The 10617-nt window shown below is 37.9% G+C and overlaps 1 protein-coding gene across 3 annotated transcripts; it reads right to left on the bottom strand.

The window, feature by feature from the left end:
- Window positions 1–1539: 1539 nt before the first annotated feature.
- LOC122069482 (calcineurin B-like protein 10) lies at window positions 1540–7219 on the bottom strand. 3 transcript variants are annotated; one of them, XM_042633520.1, is made up of 9 exons: window positions 6925–7219; window positions 6622–6796; window positions 6429–6511; window positions 5210–5269; window positions 4160–4268; window positions 4015–4067; window positions 2762–2842; window positions 2540–2642; window positions 1540–2308 (listed from the first exon to the last, which is right to left on the bottom strand). In XM_042633520.1, exons 1-8 carry the CDS (start codon window positions 6964–6966, stop codon window positions 2565–2567), a joined length of 681 nt encoding a protein of 226 aa, XP_042489454.1. In that variant the 5' UTR covers window positions 6967–7219; the 3' UTR covers window positions 1540–2308; window positions 2540–2564. The 3 variants fall into 3 exon arrangements, with proteins under 3 accessions (XP_042489454.1, XP_042489438.1, XP_042489445.1); XM_042633504.1 differs by having other exon boundaries at window positions 2540–2652; window positions 6925–7208; XM_042633511.1 differs by having other exon boundaries at window positions 2540–2652; window positions 6622–6793; window positions 6925–7203.
- Between the last annotated feature and the right edge of the window lie 3398 nt (window positions 7220–10617).

The following is a 10617-nucleotide window of genomic DNA, read 5'->3' as shown; positions in this document are numbered from 1 at the left end:
TTTTTTTAGAACGATACCAAACGGAGCCTAAGTATAAGGGAGTGAGAGAAATTTACCAGTCCATGCTCTTAACTAGGGGTGTCAACGGTCCGGGTTGGTGCGGTTTCGGTCCGGTTCCATCGGTTTCGGTGTGAGTTTGGAAGTGACCGAAACCGACCCATTAAGGATTTATCGGTTTCGGTCCGGTGTCGGCTTCGGTGCGGTTTGGGTTCGGGTTGGTACCGGTTTGGATTTATTAGGTTCATTTCGGTTTGGATCGGTTTTTTAAACCGGTATGGAGCCATTAGGAAACAACAAAATGATGAATTGTTGAACTTCGGTTTCTTAAATCGATTTGTAACCGGGTTGGTTTTGGTTTTTGGTCTAGTTTGGATTCGATTTTCCATACAAATGTATACAAAACTATTCAAATTTTGATTTTTTTTAATGAATTTTGGAGTGTTTCGGTTTCTTACTGGTTTGGTTTTGGTTTCGGTCCGGGTTTTGAGCCGGTTTCGGGTTCATCCGGTTTTCGGTGCGGTTCGGTTTGGTTTTGGGGTTACAATACTCGAAACCGAACCGAACCAATAAGGCTTCGGTTCGGTTCGGTCCGGGTTGTTATCGGTTCGGTCCGGCCGGTTTTACCTGTTCGGTTTAGGAATTGAGACCCCTACTCTTAACACATTTCAGAGGCATCTTTTGTTAAATTGACCATTATATGAGAAGGTTCCTTTTGGATTAGCCACGTGTCAATTCTTAAGTTCTATCTTCCTATATAACAATATACATTAGAATTTTGTTTGTCAACATGAAAATTACCAAAAGGGATTGTCTAATTGACTCTATAGGTGTATTTAGAATTTGATATCATTTAATTGTCAATTGTCTTACTCAAAAATTTTTTTTTTAATATAAAAGTATAAAAGGATTTTCAAAAACTTTATCAGAAAAATAAAATAAAAAAAATTTCAAAAATAATTTGAAAGCTACAACAATATGTCATTATCGAAAGGTATTATTGACAATCACATTTTTTCGAGGACACAAATGACACTATTACTTCATTTATTAAAAAAAAATTGCCATACTAAAAAGGGAAAAAAATTACAAATTAGTTGACACCTCGAATGGTGTTAATAAGAAAATCCCTTAAAAAAATTGCCAAAATTGGAATGTTAACAAATTTATATACCTTTTTATCTTCATGAAGAAGTGGATTAGATTGAAACTGCAAATTGATAAATGATAACATAGACAATATGCCTACATAATACAAACAGTGTTGCAATGTATAACATATTTGGACCAATGTTGTGTGAACAAAAAATAACATTTTTTCTCAGCCAATTTTTTTTTTTTTTAAATTTTGGTAATGGCAGTCAACTACTAGAGTGGTAGATCTGTTTAGAAACCATTAAACCAATAACAGTGATTGTTATACCAAATGCAAAAAACTAAAACCACATATTGATTAGACAATAAACTTTTTTTTTTTGGGTAGAATTGATTAGATAACAAACATGAAGTAAATAAAGCCTGTAAACTCATCTACCTTCACTCTGAAAATAACAACATATGTCAATTAGCAATTTTCTTTGGGTTATTATCCACAATCCCCACACAAACATACAAGCCAAAACTAAAAAAAAAAATAAAATAAAAAATAAAACATGCATCCAAAGAGTTTGCAAGTCTGAATGAGCATGCACACATTTCTCATTTGCAAATCTTTGCTGCACCCAATTCACATAAAAATACCTCTGTCGTGACCTCCCGGACAAAATATTCTCAAATTTGGAAGCTGATATCAGACCCCGGCGGGATCAGAGAAATACAAATTACAAAGGGCATCGACTATTTTGCTCTTCCCATTGATCATGTGACAGATTCTTGGGAGGAAAAGGAATAAAAATGAAACATATTGAAACTATACAGAAGCGGGAAATCCATAATCAGCAATTCTAATCCTGTACAACACAAAACTCAATTAAATCAATGACCGTGAAATTGGCCAGATATTTATCCTCCGCGGGACCTTCAATAACGAGGGTAAGGAATTTGAGTGCGCAACAAATGTGGTTTCACCTGCATTTTGCAGATCCAATTACCTCTGCCAACTGCAAAGATGATGAGTATGGCTTCAAGCCTTCAACAGACATCACAAACCGTTATGAAGCAAAGATTCAGCTTCAATGGCAGCCCCAGGTGATCATACATACGGACCCCAAGTTCCCAGAAACTCCTTGATAGTCTTGAGCATGCAAATTGAAATTCTCAGTCCTCAACCTCTGTGTTAAAAACAAAACTTGGAAATACTGTGGTGATGTCCCTGTAATATGATAAACATGGAAGTAAAGCACAATTAACAACACAAGATATCAACTCTCAAGCAAGCTAACAATAAAAATGTGAGATCATTTGGGCTTCTATTTACGTCAAACTACCGTAATCCAGTACTAGTTAGAGTTCAATATTTCATGAAACAACACATGTTTAACAAGCTAACTACACCATAACTTCACAAAAACTCTTCACTTCTAATTCTACAGAAGTATCTTACTTCAGATAAGGGAGAGTCATGTTCTTCAAAAGGTTGGGGTGTCGTAAGGCAAAAGCCTTCCATTCTTCTTTGCTGATTTTCCCATCCATGTCAGCATCTGCATCTGCAAAAGTCTGCTCAAAGAATGAAAATGTAAGGACTGATACTCCAGAACATGATGCAGAGAACAAAGATTTTTTCTTTGCACCCCCTGAAAAATGAAGAAACTGTCCAAACCCATGCCTTATCAATAATTACTTCCACAAGTTCATCCGGCAGATTCATTTCAGACTCCGACAAGATAGCAATTACCATCTGCTTAACCTGCAAGGGACCAATGTTCAAGTGATACTTCCCATACAGCACCTCAATGGGTAAATATAAGATGCAATGGATCAGAAATACAGCATCAATGCAGAATCAACATGGATGCCTCCAAAATAGAGTTGGAATTTTGGTAGCAACACAAGACAGTATAGAAGTTTCAAAATGGCAAGACAGACTTTTGGTTGGGGTAATTCACTATCTCAGATCAAGATTATCAACAGTAGTGATTTTAGTAGTTTTTCTTTAAATTGTTTGGGCAATACAGTGAACTATTTTTCTCAACAAGAAGAACTCATAAAAATTGGCTAAAGCATGGTTACAACTCAAAAGTATAAATCATAATACAAAAAGATAACATAAAACCCACAAAACACGATAAAAAACAACTCATGTTCCTTTTTTCATAATCAAATCATGTATTAGAAAAAAAGAAAAAAAAGAAAAGATCCCACATCACAAACTAATGTCAACATTGTTACTTCGGTTAGACACCAACTGAAAAAGAAAATGATCCTCTGTAGAGCATCTTTGTCAGATCTGGTGCATTTTTGGTATAAGACTAAAAAATGAAAAAAAAAAAAAAAAAAGAGGAGTATGAAGCATTCTATTTTGACGATTATGTGACCAATTTCCACTTAAGTGAGTTGACAGCTGTAATGGTGTATAAAGGTAGGAGTCTCATGTTCAGGTATCGAGAGGTCCTCTTGGTTGTGGTGGATGCACTATTCTTCCACATCCATCAAAATTCTCTGCTCTTCTCCACATAGTAAAGAGGTCAAAGAAAACACAAACTGAGGGGGACCAGTCCAGTGGAGTGCCTATGCATGTCAACTCAGTGGCACATCTGATGCAAGAATAAATGGCTTCAAGGGAAGAAGCAATAATAAAACATTTTTTATGAGTACTGATCACTAGTGATACAAACATCCATCAGTACCCAAAGTATGCTCCAATGAGTCCAACCTCATGACAAATAGGGCAATGTGCCCATGCTTATTTGCTTCCTAAGCTAGTTCAAGCTTTTGGGCTTTTGGCCACAAATCATACGAGCTACAATCCAATTACGCAACCAATATTTGTAGTGCAAATCTTCTCCACACATTATTTATGGCCTGAAATCTAGATATGAAACCAACATTTAAAGCAAAATCATGCAAGTCAAGACTCACTTCTTCCCGCTCAATATACCCTGTTTGTCTCAGATCATACAGCCTGAACGCAACTGCAGGAAATCAAAGAAATTGAAACAAGTTGTAGTCATACAGTCATGCATTGCAGTTATATAAACAACAACATGGTTTCCCGAGTCCTTACAATCAATTTTTTCTTCCAATGGAGTATGAGGATGGAAGACACTGAGTGCATGGACAAATTCATCAAATTCAATAACACCATTTCTCTTTTCATCAAAAAGATCAAAAACCTATCACAACAAAGACAAATGATAGAATAATAAGCAAAACCTAATACTAAAAAGAGAAATACTCGCAAGGCAATGTTTTGGGGACCATGTCAAACCTAAGATCAGACAACAGGAAAAAGAAGAAAACTTCTAGTTTGCAAGGACCATAGCATAGATATCACATAGATGTAGCACACCAGTTATTAACCAGGAAAAAGTTAATCTGAATATAAAATATAAAGCAATAGCACACAACCATTGTGAAGAAACTTAATTTCATAAAAGTTATAGGCAAATTAAATGAAAAGATTGATGTCCTCTGCACTGATAATATAAGTATGTGAAAGACAACTAGAAAGTCACCTTCATAACTCCAGAACAACTCAACATTTTCATTCGCATTTTCGGGAATTTGGTGCAAGGAATTGATGGAATGGACCTAGGGTCTAAATGCAATGCCCGATTCCGAGTTTTAAAACCTTGGTTTAAATGCCAATGCCACTGGGTAGGGATGTTTCTTCTTGGGGCCCTGAAAATAGAATGAGACCCCACAAACGTAGTCTCTATTAGTACACTATTGGTTGAGTCTCTCATTGCTCTGCAACTTGCCACGGTGGAGTTCATGGGTATAGTGTTCCTAGAAACCCTTTTAAATCTGCTGTAATCAGTCAGATGCCTGTATTATCATATTATTGTGATGGTGTTAACCATAATTAATAGATGAATCTTTGCCTTGATCCCCCAAAAAATGTTCCAGCTAGGTCACCACTCTTAGAAAGGGTATAGGAGAATCCAATAGTATGAATTGAGTCTTTAACCATGGTACAGACCCTTATCCAGTTCAACCACCCACCTCCAATAGTAAGAATGAGTCTTTAACCTTGGGTATAGACCCTTAGCCGGTCCAACTACCAAAAGTAATTTAGCAGTAGCTCTAAGGAAGAACATGAAACATGACTTACCCTATCCAGAAAAAGATTCTCGCCAGATGGAGATCTGAATAATGCCAATTGGAGCTCTTCCTGTCAAATGGACAGACAAAATTAAAAATGAAAAATAAGTCATAACTCCATTAATTATCCAAGAATTATCAACAAGCTGTCAAAGTGGAAAATTAGCGATTTTCAATTTAGGCCAGTGAATTGTAACCCAGATATGAGTTGTCAGTCACTAACCAATCACGAAAAAAAAACTTTAGTTCAGTGGCATTGGAAATTCTATATTCCTGACAGCTTACAGGTTCCAATTTGGTTTTACTGTTGAATATTTTTTCTTTTGGGGGAAGAGGGTATTAGTTCAATTTGAGAGTTTGGTTTACCACTTATTGATGAGTTATGAAACTTGTCCCCTTGAAGAGACTTATGTCAATTGGATCCAATCTAGAGTTTCAAAAAATAAAAAATAAAAAATCTGGCACCTATATTTGCATTCTTCAGATCATCCCCCCACCCAAAATAAAACTTACAATGTTTTTTTCTCAAAAGCACTTTGTTCTTTTCCCTTCAATGACGCCACACCCAGGGTTTTAAAACACCGAATTGGGGATGGAATTGTGGAGCGCAGCATCCGATCTAGACTGAATGTCTAAAAAAGCCCTAGAATTGGCCAATCTGAGGAATATTCCAATGATTTCAAACTTTTTCAAGAATCTGCCGTATCAAATCGTCAAGAATCAAGATCGGTGATCGGCAATTCCGATCTGAATCAGGTGATTCCCAATCCGATTCCCCGATGTTTCAAACCCTGGCTACACACCTTGGTGCAAACAAGGACCACTCACCAAGAGGACGTCTTTCTTTCTTTCTCAGCCATTCAGCTGTTGTACTGTTGACTGCTGCAAATAAAATAATTCACCAACATGTATAGATCCCCCGCTCATTAAACTTATGAGAAAGGATGTCCCAATTCTCCAGAATTCTAAGGCGCCATTGAGATTGTTGTGCGGTAGCCTGGCAGGTCCCTGAACCAGTGCGAACGATTGGAACCCGTATATGCAAAGATCCCAAGTAGCACCAAAAACATCTCTCAATTAAACTTGCTAGGGAAGGGATTTCTTTGAAATTCTCCCACTCGACAAGTTCAATTTCATAAACAAGAAATTCTCCCCTATATTAACAGAAAATAAATTTCTTTATCATTTTTCTCAGGGTTCTTCCCTAAAGTGTTAGAATAAGAACGTACCTTGTGTATGAAGCCATCGTCAATGATGGAGCTACTCAGCTTCTTGAACAGCTCGTGCAGTGCTTCCACTTCGTTAATCGTAACTTCAAAAAGGAAACCCAAAAGATAGAGAGAGCGAGAAAGAATATAGTAAACAACAGAAATGCAAATAAACGAACAGGAAAGTTAAAAAGGAAGGAAGGAAGAAACCCACATGGACTCTCCTTGGCGAGTTGAGTAATGTCAGGAAATCGGAAAAGATGCTTCCCTGGAGGACGTCGGCAGTCGAAGCAATCACCTAAGGTGAATATCACAGCTTCGATTAAGGCGATAAATGGTATAACCACCGCGCAAAGACGCTCACCTATGGTCAGAGAGCTCGAACTCTGCTATTCTCCCAAAAAAGAAGTAACAACAGAGGCAAAATCAATCAAAGAAGATCCAATAACTGAGAATGAGAAAGAACAAACATCAAATATTGGATTGGAAGAAACAGTTTAATTAATTAATCTATTACCAGGTTGCTGCTGTTCTTGCCAGGTTCCATTCTAAATTCCATATCCCTCCAACCGCATCAAATCATATTACTTCTTTTGTTAGGTTTCGATTGATCGATCTATTCAGTTTACAACACAGATTTTACTTTATATGTTGAAGATACGTGCAAGATTCAAAAACCCCGAAGAGAAAAGACAAGATGAAGAGACTTTGATTGTTATTTCTTCCTCTTCTGATCTCCATTTCCTCCATCCAGAACAAAAGGAATTTGGTTTATCTTTCCTTTAAATAGTTGCTTATGATGAAAATGGAGATTAAAATAATAAACGATGATGTGGGAGCAATTTCTTAATCGATTGGGGGATTTACATCAATCTCCCTGTTGTTTGTCCAAATTACATAATCTTCATGAAAATTAAAAAATTACATTTAAACTCACAAAATTGACACCGTTAGAAAAGTGTTAATTTTAAATTTTAATGGATTAAATTGCCCCTAACACTTTATTTACCTATAACACCCCTCTTCCCTCTTTAAACCAACACCCATCACAAATCGAAGGAGAAAGACGCCCTTACCTTGTTCGGCAACGGTGGAGAAGAGCTGCCATTTCCGGCGAAGGTGGAGTGAAGTCTCCGCCAAATGGTAAGAGAAGATCTGTTACGTGGAGGTTATATTGTATCGTTGTTGCATATTCAGTGAAGTTATCGGCACTCTGATCTATAGGTTCTGCTAGATGCTTTTTTGAGAACTCAAGTTCTAATCAGTGAAGTCTCCGCCAAATGGTAAGAGAAGATCTGTTACGTGGAGGTTATATTGTATCGTTGTTGCATATTCAGTGAAGTTATCGGCACTCTGATCTATAGGTTCTGCTAGATGCTTTTTTGAGAACTCAAGTTCATGAATTAGAGTCAAATCACAAGTGACTTAACCCCAAAATAAAATCGCAGTTATAACCAGAAAATTGACAACTTAAGAAATAATGGATACAAGCACTGGATGGGCCTTATCTTTTAATCAAAGAGACTTCTAGTAGAAAGGACGAATCGCTAAAAATCCTAGTCCAAATGGTTAGATACTGAGATATCAACAGGTAAGTCTCAAGAATTAGAAGGTAATGTGAAACAGATAAACTCAGTCTTCTGATGTACACCAAATCAGCATTGAGAGGAGTGTCTTGAATGTGTATGCAGCCCTCCAAACACCAGCCACAGATCGTGGCTTGATGTCGGACATAAGGAGATTAAAGTTGCAGCAAAACCTCTTGGAGAAACAGAGCCGTAAGGGCTGATGTGGGCTTCTCCAGTCAGCAACAATGGCAGCAGTGATTAGGCAATCTTCTGTTGACCAGATGAGGTATCTCAGCTGTAGTATCCCTCGGTTGATCTCAGTTATACCGGAAACAAACTCAGAATAACAGAGAGGGAGGCGCGACTAGAGAGGGTTTGTAGCGAAACTCGCTCTCCGATTCTTCAACCCATTAACGCCAATAGACGAGCCGCTAAGGAAGCGCGATGGGAACAAATTGGAGTCATCGCTTAGTCATATAACCAGTACCCGCTTCGATCCCTTGTCAGATAAGACCAGCCTCCACTGCCTACACGTTTTCCGGCGAAGCCTCTTACTGATAGGGCCCACACCCGAACCACCGTCGGTGTCAAGGGAATGGATGAAATGGAGATCCAAGGTGGTGAGAGTAGCGGACAAGCGGCGGCAGCAACTGATCCATTGCATAACAGAGTTGAAAGAGGCAGGAGTCCAATTCAAAAAGAGGAAGACAGAAATGGAAAGAAGGACTCTGTTATGCAACTGATCCATTGCAAAACAGAGTTGAAAGAGGCCGGAGTCCAATTCAGAAATGGGCAAATGGAAAGAAGGAGAGGAAAAGCCGTCGCCCTTCGCGTTCTGACTAGCCTTCATCGAAGAGGAGATGCCTTCCCGTTGCCTGGTTCGTCGCTCGCGGCTCGCGGCTCGCGGCTCGCCTGAGGTAGTGCAGAGATAAGGGAAGAGGGAATTTGTTGGGATGAACATATGAGGGCATTTTCGGATTTTCAAAAAGTTTCAATGAACCTAACGGCATAACCCAAAAAAAATGCTAACAGTGTCAATTTTGTGGGTTAAATATAATTTTTTTATTTTCAGGGAGGATTATGTAATGCAAATGATAGGGGGAGGTAGATGTAAATCACCCTAATCGATCATACCTAAATTCCTCCACAAATAAGTTTTTCGTTTGGTGGGTAGTCCAATCAAATGGCTTCCACATATTAAGGGCTTATCTACATAATCATCATTATCTATAATCTAAGCTTTCACTAAATTTTAAAGTCGCATATCAATTCAATTATTGATAAGAACTTTTCAACAAAAATTTATTGACAAGAATAATTCAAAAACGATGGGTGAGCAATACAATTGAGGTGGATTCATTAAATTTGATGGGTTGACATATCAAGAAAAGAGTTAAATATTCATTATGTTACTCCATATGCTCTCAGAACAGTCAAGGAGAGGTTTCATGGTGTATATTCTTTGCTGATGATATTATGTTAATGATTGAGACAGTGATTGAGATCAATGTTACGTTGAAGTTATGGAGATTTACATTGGAATTTAGGGTTCTTAAGATAAGTAGAATAGAGATGAAGTATATGGTGCGTAATTTTAGTGGATAACGATGTAGGGAAATTTGAGGAGAAAGAGAGATCTCGCAAAGGGATATTTCAAATATTTGGGGTCAATTATAAACAAAGATGGTAAGATAGACAACGACGTGTCTCACATAATTAAAGTAGGTTGGATGAAGTGGAAAGGTGCATCTGGAGTGTTGTGTGATCAACGTATACTTTTAAAGCTTAAAGAAAAATTCTACATGACAGTTGTAAGACCGGTTATGATGTATGGGGCAGAATGTTGGACAATCAAGAAATGACACATAGATAAGTTGAATGTCCTAGAGATGAGGATGTTGAAATGGAAGTGTCGTAAAACTATGAGAGACAAAGTGAGGAGTGACGGGTCAGAGCCGATTTGGGAGTTGCTACGATTTAGGATTGTCTAAGGTGGTTCAGACATGTTCAATGTAGACCTTTCGATGCTCTTGTAAAGATGAGTGATCAGACCCATATGGACCCACCTGTGGGTTGCCCAAATGGTTAGGGCGAATTGGGGATTGCGTGAATTAGGCGCACGGTCTCAGGTTCGATTCCCCATCTGTACATTTGCGATTTAAGTGGAGATCATGGCGGTGGGTTGCTGTGCTAGTCTCCCCGAGGATTAGTCGAGATTCGTGTAAGCTGGCCCGCACACCTTGGTTAACCAAAAAAAAAATCAAACCATATGAAAGAGCTAAAATAGTTAGGGGCAGACCAAAAATGACCTTTGAAGAGTTAGTAAGGAAAGCCATGCAAAAGCTAGGGTTGGATCCTAGTATGCCATCAAATAGAGTTGTTTGGAGGGTAAAGATCCATGTTGTCGATCACTTTTAGGTGGGATGTCTTGGAGGTGTTGTTTTGCTATGTTTCTTTTATTTTTTCCCTTTACCCTTTTATTTATTTTGTTTTCTATTTTTTTATCTTGCTCTTAGCATGAATCCATGTAGCCTACCTCATTTAGTTGGGAAAATGTTTTGTTGTTGTTGTTCTCCATATGCATTGAGGGGGATTTTTTTGTTTTAATGGAGAAAAAGAAAATTTCCAATTAAGAAGAGAGT

Source organism: Macadamia integrifolia, chromosome 2 (genome assembly GCF_013358625.1).
Source record: "Macadamia integrifolia cultivar HAES 741 chromosome 2, SCU_Mint_v3, whole genome shotgun sequence".
Classification (NCBI taxonomy): Eukaryota; Viridiplantae; Streptophyta; class Magnoliopsida; order Proteales; family Proteaceae; genus Macadamia; species Macadamia integrifolia.
This window is presented reverse-complemented; position numbering and strand designations above follow the sequence as displayed.

Excerpts from the sequence above, each read along its gene's own strand:
- LOC122069482 (XM_042633504.1), bottom strand. The coding sequence starts at position 6,966 with ATGGAATTTAGAATGGAACCTGGCAAGAACAGCAGCAACCTG. Across the intron at positions 4,068-4,159 it reads ATTGGAAGAAAAAATTGATT|TTGCGTTCAGGCTGTATGAT; the intron begins GTAAGGACTCGG and ends GATTTCCTGCAG. Across the intron at positions 2,843-4,014 it reads GGTATATTGAGCGGGAAGAA|GTTAAGCAGATGGTAATTGC; the intron begins GTGAGTCTTGAC and ends GGTCCCTTGCAG.